At 39.9% G+C, this 23,431-nt stretch overlaps 1 protein-coding gene across 1 annotated transcript in view; it reads right to left on the reverse strand.

Annotated features, from left to right (window-relative positions):
• Positions 1–23,431, reverse strand: part of dclk1a (doublecortin-like kinase 1a) — a 351,798-nt gene that overhangs the window by 134,654 nt on the left and 193,713 nt on the right. Inside the window, exon 4 of the mRNA XM_060826980.1 lies at positions 17,235–17,366. Coding sequence (XP_060682963.1) covers positions 17,235–17,366 — 132 coding nt within the window. The remainder of the gene's footprint in view (positions 1–17,234; positions 17,367–23,431) is intronic.

Below are 23,431 nucleotides of genomic sequence, written 5' to 3' on the forward strand. Positions count from 1 at the left end.
GTGACACTTGGATAGCCACAGTGATGATAGTAAAATGAAAGATATGTAGGTTAGTTTGATCTTAGAGTAGGATAAAAGGTTGTCAGAACACCAAGAGTCAAAGAATCTATGCTGTGCTGTACTGTTCCATGTACTACATTTAGAGCAGATGGGACTTGAAACCAAACCTCCTGGTTCAGAGGTAGGGAAACAGCCAGTGCATCACAAGAGCCGCCAGAACTCAACATTTCTGTTTTAATGCCCACCAACAGATCACCCAATTGACAAATTAACAATTTGCAAGCAATGCCTAGCACAGGCAGTGGCACAGCAAAAAAACTAAGGGAAAGGTATGGAAAGACAGAGGAGTTAACTTAAAATTATGTTGGAGGGAGAGAACCTAGGATTTGTTTTGGAAACTCAAATATTCATGTTTTATTTAAATTGTATAATTCCATTTGCATCTGTTCAGAATTAATCATGCTAACCTACCCTAATATTTTGCCCTCATCGTAGCCCAATTTCTCCATCTTCACCACAATATCACTTTACCAATTAAATCAAGCTTTTCATCCAATGTACAGTAGCTACAGGACATGTAAAGAGTGGATCCATTTGTATTTGACCCAGGATTGGCCATTGACAGGGTTCCAGGTCCACTACACTTTAATTGAAATTAACACCAGAAAACGTCTCATTACATATTCATGTCCCAGCAATGCCACTATGTTTTGTAAAGCCACCGTGGCATATGTAGTCAGGAATTATTCAGTGGATTGTCAAGTTCTTATAACAAACCTCTTCTTGCCAGTGCACAGTGCACAGTGCACAAAACATTTCTGCAGTTTTTGGGACCACATCAGCAAGGGGCTCCATTGTGATCCAGCCGTAGGACATGCCACCCATTGAACTATTTCTGTAAACTAGTGGCATCTTCCCAGCCTTGGAGTTGCGCCATCGCAACTCTGTCAAAGTTACAAGTCAAATGTTAAATGAGTTCTACATGCTCTCAATCAACTCTGGAGCTGAATTTTTTTTGGTTTATCCTTTAAAGGACCTGCATTTTTAATACTGACAATGTGATCCAAAACAGTCATTATACAGGCTCAGGCCTCATTATCAAACCTGTGAGGGATGGATATTAACAGACAGCTCAATGTCAAAAGCAGAATAGATGATTAAAGTGATGCAATACCAGCAATAATAACTGGGTAAGTGCTTAGAGTGGAATTGGGATGGGATGGCAAAGGCCACTGACTAGAGCAATAGCTGTGGCGGCATGTTGCGGCATGTTGCGGCATGTTGCGGCATGTGAGGTAATATCAATTGAAAGAATGCTGTTCCTAACTGCATATGGAATAAGCATCTTATTTTACTTTATGCAGCCTTGCAGGCAGTGCACTTAATGTAGAGAGTGCTTCCTGCCTACCATATTAGGGACAGTCTAAATCCTGAGAAACAGTCACTGTGTAACTAAATTTCTGCACCCACATCATTACCTAGTTAGAATGATGTGATTTAAGCCTTAGCTTTAGGCAGGTGTTTGGCTAGCTATTCTCAATTTTGAAAAGGTATTGTTTGTTAGCTTACATACTGGAAAAGAACAAATTTGTCATTGTGGATAAGGTTTTTTTTAATGGATACTAGTGGCACCAAATATTGCTTACTGCCAGGAACAATTGAAAATTGAGAGATTGTTATCCATGATTTTCTATTATAGGCGGGTGGCAGGCAAGGTTATCTGCTATCTACTTATGCTCAAAAATTGACTCATATTTAAGTTGAACACTATATAAATGTATATATAATTTTTTAAGATGTAAAACTGATCTTTTTAATAAAAGGTCATCTTTACAGATTTTGAAATCAAGAGATGTTACTGCAGGACAGTAAATTAATTGAGATCAGTGCAAGGTGGGTAATCTCCACCTCACACACTAGCAAATCAATAAAATAATTATTACTCATCATCCACTTCTGAAAATGAAATCAATACCTGTCATTGATCCACAACTACTTTGCTGTCAAGTCTGAGATTGACTGACTCTGCTGATGCGATCAACTAACAGGCAATGACTTGAGTGTGACTACGCTGCTATGGGTCTGTGCTTCGTGAATGGATTCACCTAAAATAGGAACCATCAGCTTATAGCAAAAACCCATCATAGGCTTTACTGAAATTGTAATGGAGTAGGCAACTAGTAAGTATATTTAATCAGATGCTCACCTAGGCTTGACTGAAAATCCTGGATCACAATGCAATGAAACCACAGACCCTGAAAAAGTTGTGACCTTATAATAGTGTTGAGGTTAAAAGATCTCTAAAGGTTTGTGGTGACGATCATTGATTCATGCCTTATATCTGGTGTTGTGTCCTAGTTATCAATTTAAATAATCCAAACCACTTGATATAATTGAAATAAAATTGTATAATAAAACTTGAAATGCAAGTTTTCTATTACATTTACCATATTGCTAACATGCTCACAAGATATTTCATCTGCAAACTAATTAGGTTAAATGAATAAATTAAAAAATAAAATGGGCAGATTCGAAGTTATATTTTTAAAAACCTGGGAGCTTTAATTATTTGATTCTGTCAATAAATAATTCAATACAGTGACATACCTATTTCATCACCTTTGTAGAATACAAGGATAGTATAATGTTCCGAAAAGCTGACAGGCAAGTGAATGCAGTCTACTGTATTGTGACTTTTTTCCTTGAGTTCTTCTACAATTTTATTTTTTATTCATATAATTCTGTGCTCATTCATGAATGGGTCAGAGTTTCTGATTTTTACCACATCTTTGCTCTGTAGTCATGGATTACTTTTAGTTCTTGTCCATCCAGCTCCTTGCTGCTGACTTTCAATAAAAGCAAGTTCTCCTTCAAGCAGAATAGGCAAGTGTGAGGCAATTGCTTTTGGATCCAAAAAAATCATAATGGAGTACTCTCTAAATAGTGAAACACTTGAAACATTCTGAGTGTTGTTAAGAGGTAATGCACATAGATTCTTAAAATGTCATGGATAAAAAAAAATACAAAAGGATAATGGAATTCTCACCTTCATACCTAAAAGTGTTAAAATGTGAGGAGTTACATGTCATCCTATAGCCATAGAAATCTTTCATTAAACCATTTAAAAACTGAAAGAACTGCAAATGTTGTAATTCTGAAACAACAACAGCAATTGCTGAAAAAGCTCAGCAAATCTGGCAGCTACCTCAGAGGAAGGGTGACTGGACCCAAAACTCTGATTTCTCTGCACAGATGCTGCCAAACCTGCTGAGCTTTTCCAGCAACTTCTGTTTTTGTTTCTTCATTAGACCATACCTGGATTACAACATTTGTCATGAATGTAAAGTTTTATAAGATGACTGTATTTTGTAGTGTCTGTAAAGATGAGCAGCTAAAGCTGAGACTTGTTGAGACCAAAGTGCAAATGTTCACACACTTGGAAACAGAAGCACCTGTGCTGACTCCAGGCAGGCTTTCTGTCTCAGAGGCTTTGGAAAGAAAATGTGAGTGAGAAATATGTCCCAGAGAGATAGGCTGCAGTTGTTGTGGTCAGCAGAGAGGAGAAGGCTTCTTGTCCTTTGAAAGCTACCAGGCAGAATTATAAGAGGGAGGACAGTCTCCACTTGAAGTGATGAATCCTATAGCAACCTAAAGCTTCAGGAAGATATTCCCACTAAGGGCAGATAAAGAAATCATCACAGTGAATTTTATTGCTGTAGTTAGTCAGGAATTCTTTGGAAACTGGTAGAAGATCAGTGTAGGAGTGATATGAATCCATTGGAAGTAGGTATGGCTGTGGACAATTTTCCATAAAGACTATAACCACACATATATATTTGGGATGCGGGGTTGTTGGTTATATTAAGATATTTATAAGAGTCATTTGTTATGTCGTTAGAATATTAATTGCCTCCTGGGTTATGTTTAGTCAATATTGTTTTTAGTTTATTATAGTAAGTTACTACTGAATAATACTTCAAATCCTATGATTTCATACTTGAAATCCCATCATGTAACTTCCTTTAAGTTAGTCACTTGGAATTTAAGTATATTTTAAAAGGTTATTGTTCTACAGAGATCTTAACACATTCAATTCTGAGCATCATACCACAGGATACACTAGCCTCAGACGAAAGGTAGAAGACAGAGGGTGGTGGTGGAGGGTTGTTTTTCAGACTGGAGGCCTGTGACCAGTGGAGTGCCACAAGGATCGGTGCTGGGTCCTCCACTTTTTGTCATTTACATAAATGATTTGGATGTGAGCATAAGAGGTACAGTTAGTAAGTTTGCAGATGACACCAAAATTGGAGGTGTAGTGGACAGCAAACCTCAGATTACAACAGGATCTGTACCAGATGGGCCAATGGGCTGAGAAGTGGCAGATGGAGTTTAATTCAGATAAATGCGAGGTGCTGCATTTTGGAAAAGCAAATCTTAGCAGGACTTATACACTTAATGGTAATATCCTAGGGAGTGTTGCTGAACAAAGAGACCTTGGAGTGCAGGTTCATAGCTCCTTGAAAGTGAAGTCGCCGGTAGATAGGATAGTGAAGAAGGCATTCCTTTATTGGTCAGAGTACTGAATACATGAGTTGGGAAGTCATGTTGTGGCTGTACAGGACACTGGTTAGGCCACTGATGGAATACTGAGGCAATTCTGGTCACCTTCCTATCGGAGAGATGTTGTGAAACTTGAAAGGGTTCAGAAAAGATTTACAAGGATGTTGCCAGGATTGGAGGATTTGAGCCAAAGGAAAAGGCTGAACAGGCTGGGGCTGTTTTCCCTGGAGAGTCGGAGGCTGAGGGGTAACCTTATAGAGGTTTACAAAATTATGAGGATCATGGATAGGATAAATAGACAAAGTCTTTTCCCTGGGGTTGGGAAGTCCAAAACTAGAGGGCATAGGTTTAGGGTGAGAGGGGAATGATATAAAAGAGACCTAATGGGCAACGTTTTCACGCAGAGGGTGGTACGTGTATGGAATGAGCTGCCAGGGGAAGTGGTGGAGGCTGGTACAATTGCAACATTTAAGAGGCATTTGGATGGGTATATGAATAGGAAGGGTTTGGAGAGATATGGGCCGGGTGCTGGCAGGTGGGACTAGATTGGGTTGGGATATCTGGTCGGCATGGACGGGTTGGACCAAAGGGTCTGTTTCCATGCTATACATCTCTATGACACTAGGACTCTATGAATGCTTAGTGAATGAAATCTCGACTCCAGGTATTAAGTTACAGTGTGAGCGTACATAACATCCAATTATACTGCCTATATGCTATTAAAATTAATAGGTAGACTCAGTAAAAGATTTAAAAACATAATGGTAAACATATTATAGAGAAACTGTTGATCACATCAACCTTCTCCAAAAGCTCTCCACTTTGTACACTGGGTTGAAACAGATCTCATCTTGTTCCATTGCTACCTATTGAAATCACAGCTACTGCCATCGTTTCTCTTCCTGCTGCCATACATTCAACTTTTGGGCCCCACATGATGCTATTCTTAGCTACCTCCTCCATCTCATCCACCTTGGGATCCAAGGCAAAGTGAAGCAAGAAGTTTGAGTGTGAACCTGATGGAGATGCATATGATTATGAAGAGCATAGTTAGAGTTGATAGAAAAGGATTTTTTTTCCATCACTAGAGTGGTCAATAATCAGGTGACAAGGTAAGAAATCAAAGGCCAAAAGGTACATTGAGGAAACGTTATTTGACCCAGATAGTGGTGGTAATCTGAAACTCATTCCCTGAATGGGAGGTTGAGTCTGAAACTCTCGTAATATTTTAGCAGTATTCAGATATTCATTGCATTCGCATGCTTCCAGGGCTATGGTTCAAGAGCTGGAAAATGGGAATCGTGTAGTCAGATCTTTGTTGACCGACTTGGACACGAATGGCCAAATGGCTTCATTCTGTGTTGCAAAGATCTATGAACAAAATAGTGTAGATCACATGACCTACTACTATTGGATTGTATCAAACGGCATGTCATTTTAGCTGTTTGTGATAGCCAGACTGAAGTCAACCAAGGTATACTTACAAAACTCAGAAGATAATATATAACGTTAGATGCAATCTTGTGATTGGACACAACTTGCTGAACAATCCCAAATGTGTTAAGAATTACTCTAACAACCAAGTTAAATATTAACAGTTGGTCTTGTAGTATGCTTGCTAGGTCTACATATATTCATATGCAAGGGTCTTTTCTCTGCAGGAAAAAGAAATGTAACAAGGTGCTGTGAGTGTTTGAACATTAAGTACTTTTGGGACAATACCTCCTGGTGCATTTCCATGGCAATGCCTTAACCGCCAGAGCCGATTTACCAACCAATGAGCACCATTTTTACCAATGCATTATGAATAGGAAGGGTTTGAAGGGACATGGACCAGGTGCTGGCAGGTGGGACTAGATTGATTTGAGATGTCTGGTCGGCATGGATGGTTGGACCGAAGTGTCTGTTTCCATGCTGTACATCTCTATGACTCTATGAATTAAAACTCCCTTTGAAAATTGGCATTTTTGCTTATCATCTAGGCTTTAATGAAATGTGACTTTATCAGCAATCCTCAAATTCTGTACTATCAACTATATCCTGACCTTCATATGTTTCTAGCTGAGTTTTTATTTTTCTAATGGACTGTACTTTTATTCTGAACATTTTGAGTTGTTTCTTTGTAATCTCCCATTTTTAAAGGGATAACTGTACTTCTAATCTATTTACCAGTCAAACTTAGCCAACTTCACCACCCACCCCCATATCTACATCATTTCAGATTAAAGATCCTTGTTTGAAATTAGATTAGACCACTTTCAAAGTTAATATGGAATTCACTTGTATGATGATCACTCTTTCCTCAATGGCTCTTTTATTGATTAGTTAACCCTGCCTTAATTTGCAGTATTAGATTTGAAGGAGATTGATCCCTATTTGGTTGCGCAATGTATTTTTCCAAGATACTGTCATAAAAACATTCAATAAATTCAAACTCATCTGCCTATTGATCTATCTAGTCTTTATGAAGAAAAAAGTTTCTCACAATGATTACGTTGCTTTTTTTAAAAAGATGCAATATAGTGCTTGATGATCTTCCAAAGAACAAAGAACAGTACATCACAGGAAAAGGCTGTTCAGTCCACCAAGATTTCACCCACACATGATGCCTTTCTAAATTAAAAACCTTTTGCTTGTATGCAGTCCATATCCCTCTATTCCTTGCCTATTCATATATCTGTCAAAATGCCTCTTCAATGATGCTATTGTGTCTGTCTCCATTACCTCCTCTGGTACTGCATTCCAGACACAGTCATTATTAGCCTGTTGCTAATAAGTTCATAATTTTTCCAAATGCAAGTAAATTCCATCCCGATTCATCTTTTCCAATAATACCCTTAATTACTGGCCCGTAATTTTGCAGATTATCCCTGTTGCTCTTCTTAAATGAGAGGAACAATGTTGGGATTTCTCCAGTCCTGTGGGACATCACCTGTGACTAAACAGGATTCGAAGATTTCATACAAGGTACATGCAATTTCCTCATCTGCTCCATCAGCATTCTGGGATAGATCCCATCTGGTCCTGGGGACTTGTCTATCTTAATGCTTTTCAAAACATTCTACACTTCCTCCTTTTTTATATCGAGCACTAGAATATCCCTCACTGTGCACCATACTCTGCTCCTTTGTCAATGCCAATGCAATTCACTAAGGACCTAAACCACTTCCTCCAGCTCAACGCATAAATTTCTTCCTTTGTCTTTCATTGGACCTATCCTTTCCCTAGCTACCATCTTGCTTCTTATACAGTATATGCACAAAATGCTTTAGAATTTTCATTAATTCTGTTTTCCAAAGTAATTTCATGGCTACTTTTAGCCTTCCTAAATCCTTGCTTTGCATATGCCTTTTTGACCAAGCTCTCAATTTCTCTTGTCATCCGAGATGTTCCTAATTGCCACACATGCTGATTCTCCCACTACCTGGACTTCCACGCCCAACTCTTTCACACTATTCTCTCTACCTCTCCGAGGTAACCAACTGCACCCGAACTAAATAGTCAGAGCCTTGCTATCATATCTTGTGATGTGGCCAAATTGTGAGAAAGACCATTTATTCCCCCCCTAAAACATTACCCACTCTAAGACTGTCCCATCTTACCTGGAGTTGCAGCACTCCACCATCTCTTTGTTATTTCTCAACTTAATTATTTTGACAGAGTTTTCAACGATGTAATATTGAGATGATCCAAAATGCTTCCTGTGTCCGAACTTGCACCAAATTCCTGTCTTTTCATTGCTCTGTATTTTCTCACCTAAAACATTTCCTAATTAAACTACACCTCAATTTTCAAATTCTCAATCTTGCTTGCAAACCCATAATGGTCTCACCCCACCCTGTCTGTAATGTTCTTCAGTCTCACAACCCTTCCATATACTTTCAGTCATCTAATTGCAGGTACTTGAGCACCCCTCTATTTCAATCAGTCTACCACAGACGGTCATTTCTCCTTGTGCATGTGCCCTAAGCTGTGGATTTTAGTCCCTAAACCGCTCCACTTCCCTACCCCGCATTTTCCATCTTTAAGATACTCCTTGAAATCTACATCTTTGCTGAAGCTTTTGCTGACTTGCCTGGTCTGTCTTCATATGGCCCAGGATCGCAATTTGTTGATCATTTCAAGTTGATAATCACAAGTGATTGGGTGAAATTTTGTTGTAATGTCAAGTGTCTCAATTGTGGGACCAGAAGTGAGAGTGATTTCTGCTCGTAGGTAGGGCCATTAACCATTTGCAATGACACAGCACTTTATCTGCTGCACATTAATAGTTTAAGAGCACATGCAAACCATTCATTTCCTAAAACTTTTTTTAAAAATCCACCCAAAATAATAGAAACAAAATGGAATATGGTGGAAATACTCAGCAGGTATTCTGGGGAGACAGGAACAGTGTTAACAGCAAGAATTTTCCAAGTTAGGTTTGAAGGTAATCCAGCCAGCAAAGGTTTATAAAATGTATCCACCTTGGTCCCTTACTGCTTTCGCTTTTTTGCACTTTTGTCAATGGTGCACCACAGACCTGGCCACAACTACTAAGCAGTGTCAGAAATTGAGATTTACAGTGAGATCTGTGTGCCCACCATAGGGAATCAAAATCTCAACAAGTGAAAGGAGGAGGCTACATAACCAGAATTGGAGACCATGTTACAAATGAAGGGGATTTTCAATGACAGCAAGTGGAAAGGCTGCTGTATTCCCATCTATCATCTCATCTACTTCAAGTGGAATTCCCAGAACGGCTGTCTCTGATCACTATGAGCCTCTCCACAGATGCTGATAGTTATTGTGTGCTTCTCTGTTACATGTGCCACAGCTGTCCTTCCCCTGGTCGCACGTTGGAGACAGTTCACGTCCATTGCAAGTGCACCAAGTTGCCCTGAATTTCTTTCTCTGAAATCCACTGGGGTCCAGACATAGCAGTGGTTTTGTGGCAAAATATGGCTCAGATTTTCTAGTTGATGACCACGCTTCAGAATGGAGAAAAGACAGTGATGTAAAACGTTTTCATCAAGATAGGAGGTTTGGTCTCAGTTGCAGAGGATGGGCAAAAGAACAAAGGGAAAGGAAGGTCTGTAATAAGGTGAAAAGCAGAAATGTTACTTTGTATATATAAAATCAAGTATGAACTGCAGGAAAATATCACTGAGGTAGACAATACATTGAAGAAGCAAACTCAATATGCTCTGACTTGACAATTGGTAGTACTCTTTAGCAGTCGGTAGTTAAGCAGTTTCGCTATTTGGTTCAGCTAGTGTAATTCAAAGAAATTCTTATTTTAATGAGCAAAATTAGAGCACATGGGAAGTAGACTGGAATGGATTGATAGCTGTCAAATGGACTGAAAAAAAGGTGTGAATAAATGGCAGACTTTCAGAGATTGCAGCCTCTGAGTAGTGGGGTGTTGCAAAGATCAGTGCTTGGGCCAACTTTTCACAAAGAGAACAATGTGTGGATTAGATGTAATATTTCCAAGTTCGCAGTGAACAGAAAATTAGGTGGGAGTGCGTGCTGCGAGGAGGATACAAAGACGTTTCAATGGGATTTGAAGAGACTAAGTGAGTGGGCATAATTTTGTCAGATAACATATAATGTAGAGAAATGTGAGTTTAACCAGTTAGGCAGGAAAATCAAAATACAGAATATCTCTTACTGGTGAGGAGGTGGGAAATGTTGAACTTCAAAGGGACTTGGATATCCTTGTTCATGAGTCACTAAAAGTTAACATGAAGGAACAGCATGCAATTAAGAAGGGAAATGGTATGTTGACCTTTACTATAAGAGGATTTGAGAATATAAGTATTCTTATTGCAATTATATAGAGCCTTGTTGAAAACCAGACATGAAGTATTTATGGTTTCCTTACCAGAGGATTTGTGGGATGGAAGGACTGTCCTTTGAGGAAAGATTAAATAGGTTCCTATTTTCTCAGGAGATTTCAACAATGAAGGAAACCTCATTCAAACATGCAAATTAGATTAGATTAGATTACTTACAGTGTGGAAATAGGCCCTTCGGCCCAACAAGTCCACACCGACCCGCCGAAGCGCAACCCACCCATACCCCTACATTTACCCCTTACCTAACACTACTGACAATTTAGCATGGCCAATTCACCTGACCCGCACATCTTTGGACTGTGGGAGGAAACCGGAGCACCCGGAGAAAACCCACGCAGACACAGGGAGAACGTGCAAACTCCACACAGTCAGTCGCCTGAGTCGGGAATTGAACCCGGGTCTCAGGCGCTGTGAGGCAGCAGTACTAACCACTGTGCCACCGTGCCGTCCACGATTCTTACAGGGATCAACAGGACAGATGCATGAAGGATGTTTCCCCTGGCTAAAGCACCCAGAAACAGAGGACATAGTCTCAGATTAAGAAGGGAGGCCATTAGGACTGAGTTGAGGAGGAATTTCTTCACTCAGAGGGTGAATCTTTGGAATTCCCTACCCCAGAGAGCTGTGGAGGCTCAGTCATTGAATATGTTTAAGACTGAGATTGATAGAGTTCTAAACATTAAAAGCATTTTTAAAAATGTGGACAATTCAAGAAAATGGTGTTGAAATAAAAGATCAGCCTCATCTCATTGAATAGCGGAGCAGGCTTCAAGGACTGAATGTCCTAATCCTTGTCTAATTCCTTATGTTTTTATGGTGACAGACTTTCTAAAGGGAACTCCTTTATATTTGTGTTATAAATAGATGAAAGATAAAAATGGGAAATGTTAGTTTGGAATAAACATTTCAGGAGGCACCTCTTCTTTAAAATCATTGGAAAAGGCTCAAAAGTAAAACCCAGATTAAAACACCCAGATAAATGTTATGTGTCCTATATCCTTTTAATTAGTACAGTATATCTTGAGAACCCGATAGAGGTACCATAATGTTTTCACTATGTGACAATACACTATATTTGTCCTCATCCCTCAGAACCATGCATCAGGATGCTAGAGTATTGTTCAGGGTCATCTACTGAAGTTAGAACATAGAACATAGGAAAGTATAGCACAGAACAGGCCCTTCGGCCTATGATGTTGTACCAAGGATTAATCCTAATGTAAAATCCTAATGTGTGGGCGGTACAGTGGCACAGTGGTTAGCACTGTTGCCTCACAGTGCCAGAGACCTGGGCTTAATTCCCACCTCAGGCAACTGTCTGTGTGGAGTTTGCACATTCTCCCCATGTCTATGCGGGTTTCCTCTGGGTGCTCCGGTTTCCTTCCACAGTCCAAAGATGTGCAGGTCAGGTGAAGTGGCAATGCTAAATTGCCCGTTGTGTTAGATGAAGGGGTAAATGTAGGGGAATGGGTCTGGGTGGGTTGCTGTTCGGAGGGTCGGTGTGGACTTGTTGGGCCGAAGGGCCTGTTTCCACACCAAGTAATCTAAAAAAAAATAACCTTACCTACACACCCCTCAATTCACTGTTGTCCATGTACATGTCCAGCAGGCGCTTAAATGTCCCCAGTGACTCTGCTTCCACCATTGGCAATGCATTCCATGCATTCACAATTCTCTGCATAAAGAACCTACCTCTGACGTCTCCTCTATACCTTCCTCCTAATATCTTAAAACTATGACCCTTCGTCCCAGTCAATCCTGCCCTGGGGAAAGGTCTCTGGCTGTTGACTTTATCCAAGCCTCTCATTACCTTGTACACCTCAATCAAGTCACCTCTCTTCCTCCTTCTCTCCAGAGAGAAAATTCCAAGCTTAGTCAATCTTTCTTCATAAGACAAGCCCTCCAGTCCAGACAGTATCCTGGTAAACCTTCTTTGCACCCCCTCCAAACCCTCTGTATCTTTCCTACAGTAGGGCGACCAGAACTGGACACAATATTCCAAGTGTGGTCTCACCAGGGACTTATAGAGATGTAGCAAAACCTCACAGCTCTTAAACTCGATCCCCCTGTTAATGAAAGCCAAACCACCATATGCTTTCTTAACAACCGTATCCACTTGACTGGCAACTTTGAGGGATCTATGTACTTGAACACCAAGATCCCTCTGTTCCTCCACACTGCCAAGAATCCTGTCTTTAATCCTATATTCATCACTCAAGTTCGACCTTCCAAAATGCATCACTTCGCATTTATCCAGGTTGAACTTCATCTACCATTTCTCAGCCCAGCTCTACATCCTGTCTATGTCACACTGCAGCCTGTAATAGCGCACAATACTATCAATGGCATCTCCAACCTTTGTGTTGTCTGCAAATCTACTAACCCAACCCTCAATCTCCTCATCCAAGTCATTTATAAAAACTACTGAAAGCAGAGGCCCAAGAACAGAGTGCTATGTGACACCACTCAACACTGACCTCCAGGCAGAATAGTTTCCATCTACAACCACTCTCTGCTTTCTGTCAGCCAACCAATTCTGAATCCAGATAGCCAAATCTTCCTGTATCCCATACTTCCTGACTTTATGAATGAGCCTACCATGAGGAACCCTATCAAATGCCTTGCTGAAGTCCATATACACCACATCTACTGCTCGACCTTCGTCGACCTGTCTTGACACCTCCTCGAAGAACTCAATAAGATTAGTCAGGCACGACCTGTCCCTCACAAAGCCATGCTGACTGCCTTTAATCACACTATGCTTTTCCAAATAGTCATAAATCCTATCCCTCAGAATTCTTTCCAAACCCTTGCTGACCACAGACATAAAACTAACTGGTCTGTAATTGCCAGGGATTCCCTATAACCCTTCTTGAAAAGAGGAACATTCACTTCCTTCCAATCCTCCGGTATGACTCCTGTGGAGAGTGAGGAAGCAAAGATCTCCACCAGCAACTTAGCAACCTCCTTTCTTGCTTCCCGGACCAATCTAGGATAAATCTGGGGTCTTATCAATTTTGATGTTCACCAAAATTTCTAACCCATTAACTTCATCAATCTTGATCTGCCCAAGCTCATATCCCAGCTCCTCAAAGCTCTCATTCACAACAAGTTCCTTTTCCTTCGTGAAAACTGAGGCAAAAAAACTCATTTAGGGCTTCCCCTATCTGCTCAGACTCCACACGCAAGTCCCCTATGTTATCCCTGATCAGCCCTACTTTCTCCCTGATCATTCTCTTATTCTTCACGCATGAGTAAAATGCCTTTGGGTTCTATCTAATCCTTCCTCCTAAGCCTTTCTCATGCCTCCTCCTGGCTCTCCTCAGTCCATTTCTGAGCTCCTTTCTAGTAAGCCTGTAATCCTTGAAAGCTGTGCTAAATCATTGCTTCCTCCACCTTACGTAGGCTGCCTTCTTCCTTTTGACGATAAAGCTCCTATGCTCTCGTCATCCACAGCTCTAATCTTACACCTTCTTACCTGTCTCAGAGGAACAAATTTGTGCATCACTCGCAGCAACTGCTCCTTAAACAATCTGCTGTGCCTTTTCTGTGGAACAATTGCTCTCAGGCTGTACTTCCCAACTCCTGTCTGACAGCGTCATAATTTCCTTTTCCCCAATTAAATATCTTCCCTTGGTGACTGCACCTTTCCCTCTCCAAGTCTATGGTAAATGTGAGGCAGTCGTGGTCACTGTCACCAAAGTGTTCTCCCACCACGAGATCAGACATCTGTCCTGGCTCATTGCCGAGCACCAAATCCAAATTGACCTCTCCCCTCGTCAGCCTGTCTACATACTGAGTAAGGAAACCCACCTGAACACACCTGACAAAAACGGCTCCATCCAAACCATCTGCACTAAGGAGGTTCCAGTCGATATTGGGAAAGATGAAGTCACCTATAACAACAACCCTGCTACATCTGCATTTTTCCAAAACCTGCCGGCTGATCAGTTCTTAAATCTCTCTGCTGCTATTCGTGAGACTGGAGAAAACCCCCAATGCGGAGCCTCTTCCCTTGCTGTTCCTAACTTCCACTCATACTGACTCAGTAGGCAAACCTTCCTCAACAACCTTAGTTTCTGTAGCTCTGATTAGCAATGCTGCATTCCCTCCTCTTTTTCCACCCAAGCAACCCATTCCTGCCACTGTGAAACCCACATCTCCATTACAACATCATAGCCCCAAGTACTTATTCATGCTCTAAGTTCATCACTCTTATTTCTGACACTCCTTGCATTAAAGCAGACACACTTTCACCGATCCCTTTGTTTCATCACGTGAGAAACCTTCCCAATAGGTTCACTACATCCTGTCACTGCCCCACCTACAACTACCCCCCTTTCAGGTATGTAGCTCTAATTCCCACCCGCTTGTGGTTTACGATTCCAGTAACATTTCACAGACAGATGGGGCAATAGATATGAAGTCACTGTATTAACTGAGTTAGAGCAACCAATGTGTAATTTTGTTTTTGATGCTCACATAAATTCTACAATGTATTCAAGCAAGAGTTTCAGGAATCATTGTAGTCTGTTGTGTATTGCAATAACGTCATGAAGAAGGCAACTTCCAGCTTCTGGAATTTGAAGGTGTTGACAATGAAGAGGGGTAGATTCAACTGTGTCCCAGTAACATGTGGATGGTCTGCGAGGAGGGAAGGTCTAGAATGGGTGGCCAGAGAAAGGAGAACATACTTTATAGTCCAGTGGTTTCAATATATTACAGCCAATTCACCAGATAAAAACCATCTCATAAACACCCACACACCCACACACTGTCCCACAAATTGCACAGTGAAATGTCTACAGTTACCATGTCATCATTCAAAATCCCAAAAGTGAAAGCACAGGCAGAAATTAACGCAAACCTCCAAGTGTTCAAATATGCTTTTGTTTTAAAAAAACATAACTTGTACTAAAACCAGCCAATGATTCGAATCATGGTGAGTACTTCTTACTATTGTATCCATCCACTTGTGTCAGCTAACTTACTTTCTCAAGTTCTTCAAGCTGTGCGTACTGTTTCTCTATTGCAATGACAGAAGGTGCTGAGCCCCTTTTGTGATTGGAAATAAGCTGATTGTCCCAAAAGCTGGACAGCAATTTCCATCACCATTCTTGAGGCCCACTGGTGCAGAGTACTGCATCAAGAAAATGGCCACTTTGAATGGTTATAAGAGAAAAAAAGTTACTTTCCTAAAGACAAGAGTTCAAAGAATTCAGTGATTAGAAAGGGCTCATATGTAAAAAGCTGCACACAGGCACATTTTTGCTACTCTCAGGAAGATAGCAGAATTTGTAAGGAAACTACATTCAGTACGAAACATTTATAACTTTGAGTTGTATTATAATATTAAAATATGGACTTCTGACCAATAAAATATTATCACAAAGGAAACTTGCAAGTTTAGGTTTTCTTACAATCAATGATGTCCAAAACTTACTAGAAATTGATAGTTATATTAATCAAAAATAAGAGAGGTCAGTATTTCATGATAAATTAATATTAATCAAAGCCAAATTTGAAACACAGAATAGGATGAACCCTATTTTAATTGAGAGGTTTCCCTATATGTAAAAAATTAGTTTGGCTGTTGTGCAGCATTTCTTAAGATGACTGCTCTTGTTGACTCCTCTACATTCTGAACATTATCTTGAAGAAGTTTCTTTTATTAGTCTCCAACAGTCTTGTTCTCTTAACCCACACTTCACTCAAGCAAACTTCCACAGATACATCCAACACTCTGGCATCCTTCTAACTAGTTACATCGAGAAGGCTGCTATACTTTCAGATTTTTTGTTGTTACTATTGTCTGCTGTTCTAAAGCTGACCACATTACATGAGAAGTATTGAGATAAAGGTTTGGCTTGTTAGACACTTTTTGTTAACTCTCGTTGACTGAATGATTTTCTCTCCATGTCAGTGCTCTGTCTTGCAGGCAGATTTGCCAGCAGTAGAAACCTGCCATTGCTTTTCTTTCTCTTGTGACCTCAATAGCAATTTACTATGTAACATGCTGCAAGAATCTTTTGCAAATCCTGGCCAGTCTGTCTGCAGCAGTTTCCACAATCTGAATCCATACATTATTCCATCTATATTATGATATTTTTCACCCATACACACAATTATGTCATTAGCCACAGGCCAGTATCTATCCTTACACTTTTCATGATCCTCCAAATAATGCTAAGTTAGCAAAGGGAGAAGAAATTATGGGAAAAGCAGAATACCTGACATTCAAGGACATTATTCTGTGCTTATGGTCACAGAGCAGGAGACAAAGAGTCAACTTATACAAAGGGAAAGTGGATGTAAAAGAGTCATAACTAAGAAAGATATAGACAGCTATAAGAGAAAATGAGGAATGGCAGAGAGATGGAGAAAACTGAAAGATTCAAGCGCTGAAAGAGTGAGGTAGAAAATTGAAAGGTGAACAGTGCTCCAGTTATAGGAAGAAAGTGCTAAAATGCTTTTATAATAATATAAATTATTATAATATAATATAATTGAAAAGGAAGCAATTTCACATCTGTAATCTAATTACAAGATTGAAATAACAATTAATAAGCAAATGAGTTCTACTCTCATTGTTTATCATCAAATGTATTCTCTATTTTGGAGATGCTGTGAGAATACGGGAGGGTGAATAGGCATTAATCATAAAATGGTGCAGTTTGCTGAACAGAGACTTTTCTCCCATTCATATGCTCTACATGCATCTTATTAAAATGCAATTTCTTACTTAATTGTATTTATGGAAGTGTTGATTTGATTTCAGAAATGAGTTATCAAGTACAGTAATATAATATAAAATGGTAATATTGTCTTCATTACCTGAGCCAGTAGAAGCTGGGGACTTGCTACGTCGGGAAGGCCCAGGGTTCTTAGTGGTAATGTTTCGTGCTGTAGCACCACCACCTGCACCAGGAACTTTAGTGTATGAAGTAGACTTAACAACTCGACATTCTGTGGGTGCAAAAGAAAGGAAGTTTTTTTCAGAAAGTTAGACAATCAAAAATATGTTTTGCTCTGGAACTTAAAATATACCTCAACAATAATGTACATTTTCATAATTCATGTTATTTCATAAAGCTGTAGAGAACAATTCACACATCGGAGAATGAATTGACAATACCATTATAATGGACAATATCAATATCAGGGAAATGAGTATATAGAATGAAAGGAAGCGCTGAGGAGAAAAGTATGGATGAGCATGAAAGTTTTGGCAGACTTTTCATAGCAAGGAGGAAGCAATAGAGGCATTATCAGGGAAAGATCTGTTTATATAATGCTACTTCAAACAGCTCAATGCAGGTATTTAGATTAAAATACAATGTCTACAAGTGTCTGTTCTAATTTGCCATTCGCATGTGACCCCTACCAAGAAGCACACACACTGTAGGCAGGCATCTTAGGCTTTAATGAAGTTCTCATAAGGATCACATTGCTGTCATACACTGAAAACATGGTGTCAGAAGTGGTGAACATCCAGAGCTCAAACAAAATGCACAGCTGCAGAGCTGAGCTGCCACTGAGAAAGAAAATAAAACAAAGATCATCATGAAAATGCTGATCAGGAGAAAATGGCTGCAGCTTCTCCCCTTCAGTTCCTCTTCCATTTACTGGGGACATGGAAAAAAACCCTGAAATTCTTCACTGGGCAAGGCAGAATTATAAAATATCTACAGATTTGTTGAGCAAACCAGAATAAGTACAGGTTGCTATATTTTTAACACTGTTGGGAAGAGATGCTTTCAAAATATATTCCACCTTGAATCACTCTGTAGTGCAGAAAAAATATGTATCAGTAATTTTTGACATTTTGAAGAAACTCATAGAGCTCGAAATGAAGGCTAGGAATGAATGATATCTATTCAAAACTAGTGAACAAAGTGAAAGTGTCCATTAATCAAAATATGATATCATTGACATTGCTTGCAGAAACTTGTGAATTTACACTATTAAGGAATGAGCTAATGAAAGCCAGGATTGTTTTGGGCATAACGGATCCAAAGTGAACCATACCTCATGACAGAAAACACAAGTTCAGCCCCTCTAGCCTGCTCCACCACTTAACACAATCACGGTTGATCTCACCTTAGCTTCAAGTCCACTCTTGCCCACTATCCATAATCCTTTAATCCATTCCTAACGGAAAGTCTATCTAACTCCTCCATAATCAGTGTCCTGGTGTCCACCGCACTCTGAGGTAACAAATTCTACAGCTTTGCAATCCGTTGAATGAAGTAATTCCTCCTCTTCTCTATTTTAAAACTGCCACCCCTTAGCCAAAAATTATGATCCCTCACTCTAGGTTGCCTCACAAGGGGAAGCACTGACTCTATGTCGAGTTTGTCAATCCTCTTTACTTTAAATACCTCAATTAGAGCTCCTCTCATTCTTCTAATTTCTAGCGAACATAGGCATAGACTGCTCCATCTCTCCTCATTTGGCATGTTTATCCACAGGAGAGCAACTGACCTGTACATAAGTAATGTGGAGCATATTCATGGCAGAAGGAAAACAGGTCTTGGTATTATGCTGACAGATACACCAGGCTCACAGGGTGGAATAATCACAGACAAAGAGCTGAATGTAAACATTACAGAAAACATCTTGCAAAAGAGAATAATAAGTCCACAGCAATCCAACATCAGAAATAGAACAGCAACCCCAAATAACACAGGAATGACACTCCTTCACAAAAGAACATCATGCAGTTGAACAATCAATGACAAATGCACACTTACCATTAAGAGACCAACACGGTTTGTGTGTGCAATGCATATGCAAAGACTGAAGGAAATAATGAACTGCTAAGGCATGAGAACAGTAATGTAGGCAGTTGGTAACTTATCTGCATTATTTTCTTTTTATGTATAAATGTGGAATTTTTGGAAAAAAATGAAACCATGCACATATCCTGATCTAGCATGCCATGTCATGTGTCCTTTGCCATGACCCACATTGTCAGCTGACATCGTAAGCTTCACTTCAATAAAGTCCCTGTGTTGAACATGTTGCTGTGCCGAATATTCAAACACACATGGTAGTGAAGGGCATTCTTCAATGCCATCAGTGCTGGGGAGGCAGGAGGCAATGACACTGTCTAGTAACATGGAAATCAGAAGAAATCTATATGTCGCAGTTTTAAACTGCATTATGTGAGAAGAAATGTTTCATCCAAAGAATTTAGGATGAAGTTCCAAAAATTAGGAGGGTTAATGTCTGATTAACAACCGTTCGATCATGGGAGAAAAAAACAGCATGGGAAAATGGAATAAATCAGACTCAGAGACATTTGAGCAAAGATATAAGACACAATATTAATTCCGGACATGCAGGGGTAAGACATCTTTCCATTAGACATAATACATATGAGAAGTAAAGGCCATTCAGCCCATCAAATCTCTCTGTCATAGAGTCATAGAGATGTACAGCATGGAAACAGACCCTTCGGTCCAACCCGTCCATATATCCCAACCCAATCTTGTCCCACCTGCCTGCACCAGCCCATATCCTTCCAAACCCTTCCTATTCACATATCCATCCAATTGCTTCTTAAATGTTGCAATTGTACCAGCCTCCACCACATCCTCTGGCAGCTCATTCTATACATGTACCACACTCTGTGTGAAAAGGTTGCCCCTTAGGTTTCTTTTATATCTTTCCCCTCTCACCCTAAACCTATGCCCTCTAGTTCTGGACTTTCCAACCCCAGGGAAAAGACTTTGCCTACTTATCCTATTCATGCCCCTCAATTTTGTAAACCTCTATAAGTTCACCCCTCAGCCTCCAATGCTCCAGGGAAAACAGCCCCAGCCTATTCAGCCTCTCCCTATAGCTTAAATCCTCCAACCCTGGCAAAATCCTTGTAAATCTTTTCTGAACCCTTTCAAGTTTCACAGCATCTTTCTAATAGGAAGAAGACCAGAATTGCATGCAATATTCCAACAGTGGCCTAAACAATGTCATGTACAGCCGCAACATGACCTCCCAACTCCTGTAGTCAATACTCTGACCAATAAAAGAAAGCATACCAAATGCCTTCCTCGCCATCCTATCTAACTGCGACTCCACTTTCAAGGAGCAAGAACCTGCACTCCAAGGTCTCTTTGTTCAGCAACACCCTCCCGGGCCTTACCATTAAGTGTATAAGTCCTGCTAAGATTTGCTTTCCCAAAATGGAGCACCTTGCAATTTATCTGAATTAAACTCCATCTGCCACTTCTCAACCCAATGGCCCATCTGATCAAGATCCTGTTGTAATCTGAGGTAATCCTCTTCACTGTCCACTACACCTCCAATTTTGGTGTCATCTGCAAATTTATTAACTGTACCTCTAATGCTCGCATCCAAATCATTTATGCAAATGACAAAAAGTAGATGATCTAGCACTGATCCTTGTGGCACTCCACTGGCCACAGGCCTCCAGTCTGAAAAACAACCATCCACCACCATCCTCTGTCTTCTACTTTGAGCCAGTTCTGTATCCAAGTGGTTAGTTCTCCCTGTATTCCATGAGATCCAACCTTGCTAATTAGTCTCCCATGGGGAACCTTGTCTAACGCCTTACTGATGTCCATATAGATCACATCTACAGCACTGCCCTCATCAATCTTCCTTGTTACTTCCTCAGAATACTCAATCAAGTTTGTGAGACATAATTTCCCACACACAAAACCATGTTGACTATCCCTAATCAGTCCTTGCCTTTCCAAATACATGTACATCCTGTCCCTCAGGATTCCTTCCAACAATTTGCCCACCACCAAGGTCAGGCTCACTGGTCTATAGTTCCCTGGTTTGCCCTTACCACTTTTCTTAAACAGTGGCACAATGTTAGCCAACCTCCAGTCCTCTGGCACCTCACCTGGCACATCTCATTCAATGAGATCATGGCTAAGCTGATAATCTTCAATTTCACTTGTGTCTTTTCTCCAGAACCTCGGAATCCCTTACTGATTAAAAATCTTTCGATCTCAGTTCTAATGCACTTAATGGCACAGCCTCAACAGCTCCCTGTAATAAAAAAATTCCACAGGTTCACTACCTTCCCAGAGAAAGAAAATTCTCCTCATCGCTGTCTTAAATTTATGATCCCTTATTCTGAAATTATCCGCTCTAGTCATAGATTTTCCCAAAAGGGAAAGCAACTTGCAGCACATACCTTGACACTGCTCTAAGAATCATTTATATTTCATTAACTTTGCTTCTCGGTCTTCTAAATTCCAATTAGTAGGTGCCCAGTTTACCCAAACACCCCTCATAAGACAGTAACTCCACTCCTCATATGTGTTTAGTTAATCTTCCCTGGACTGCCTCCAATGTCAGCATATCTGCCCCTAGATAAGAAACCTAAAATTATCTAAAATATTCCAGCGTGATCTGACTAGTGCCTTCTATGAATTTAGAAAAATCTCTCTTCCCTTTGAAATAAAATCCAACATTCCCTTTACCTTCCCACTGATCTTGAATGCTAGCTTTTTTATGATTCATGGATAAGGATTCCCAAATACCTCAATTCTGCAGCTTCTTGCAGTCTTTCTCAATTTAAATAATATTGAATTCCTCTATTCTTCCTGCTAAAATGCATGGGCTCACACTTTCCCACATTATGTTCCATCTGCTCAGTTTTTTTCTCACTTACTTAAGCTGTCTATGTTCTTTTGAAGACTCTTTCTGACATTCTCACCATTTGCCTTCTCACCTATTTTTGTATCAGCTGCAAGCTTTGGTACAGTACATTAACTGTCCTCATCCAACTAATTAATACATACTTAAAATAATTTTAGCTCCAGCACTGATCCATGAGACACACCACTATTTACAGGGTGCTCTCCTAACATTGCACCCTTTATCCCAAATCTCTGTCTTATATTTGTTGGATAATCCTCCATTAATGTTAACATGCTACCTCCAACACAATGGGCTCTTACTTTATTAAGTAGCCCAATGTTGGTATCTTATCAAATGCCTTCTAAATGTAGAAATATTTTGCCCCCCACCACTGCCTTTTATTTATTCTGCTTGTTACCTTCTCAAAACATGCGAGTAAACTTGCCGGGCATGATTCCTCCTTCATGGTGCTGTGCCATCTCTGTTTGATTATACTATGCATTTCTAAATGCTCGCTATTACATCCTTTATGACAGGTTCCAACAATTTCCAAAATAAAAGTGATGCTAACTGGCCCAGAGATATCTGTTTTTTTGTTTCCTTCCCTTTTTTCAAATAAAGATGTTGCATTGACATTTTTCCAAATCTCTGGTTTTTAGCCATTTTAAGTTTCCCAAGCACTTTTTAATCTGGTGATAATTACAGAGTCATTAAGTCTTAGAGTCATACATCATGGAACCAGACTCTTTGGCCCAACTTGTTTAGGGCAACCAGGTTTCCTAAACTGAAATAGTCCCAGTTGCCTGGATTTGGCCCAAACTCCTCTGAACCTATCCTATACATGTCTTTTAAATGTTGGAACCTTACTCAACTCTATCACTTACTCTGGCAGTTCATTCTATATATATATACGTAGCACTACCTGTTTGAAAATATTGCCCCTTAGGTACCTTTTAAATCCTTTCCCTCTCAACTTAAACCTAAGCCCTCAAGCTTTGGACACCCCTACCCTGGGGGAATGGCCTTGGTTATTCACCTTATCTATGCTCCTCATGAATTTATAAACCCTGGTAAATATTATTTTTATTTCCTCTCTTCCTTTTGCCCCTTGATTGTTTAGTAATTTTGTAATGCTATAGGTGTCTTTGACTGTGAAGGTTGATGCAAAGTATTTATTCAATTCCTTTGCCATTTCTTGATTCCCCATTATGATTATTCCAGGTTCATTCTCTAAGGGGCCCAAAGTCAATTACTTTGACTTCTCTGTTCCTTTTCATATATCCTGTCTTGCTATATGTCTTGTTATTATTTGCAAGTTTACCCTCAATATTTCTCACTATTATTCTTTGGTCAGCTTTTGTTGGTTTTTAAAACTTTTCCAATCCTGTAGCGTACCACTAATCTTTGCC

Source organism: Hemiscyllium ocellatum, chromosome 6, assembly GCF_020745735.1.
Source record: "Hemiscyllium ocellatum isolate sHemOce1 chromosome 6, sHemOce1.pat.X.cur, whole genome shotgun sequence".
Taxonomy (NCBI): domain Eukaryota; kingdom Metazoa; phylum Chordata; class Chondrichthyes; order Orectolobiformes; family Hemiscylliidae; genus Hemiscyllium; species Hemiscyllium ocellatum.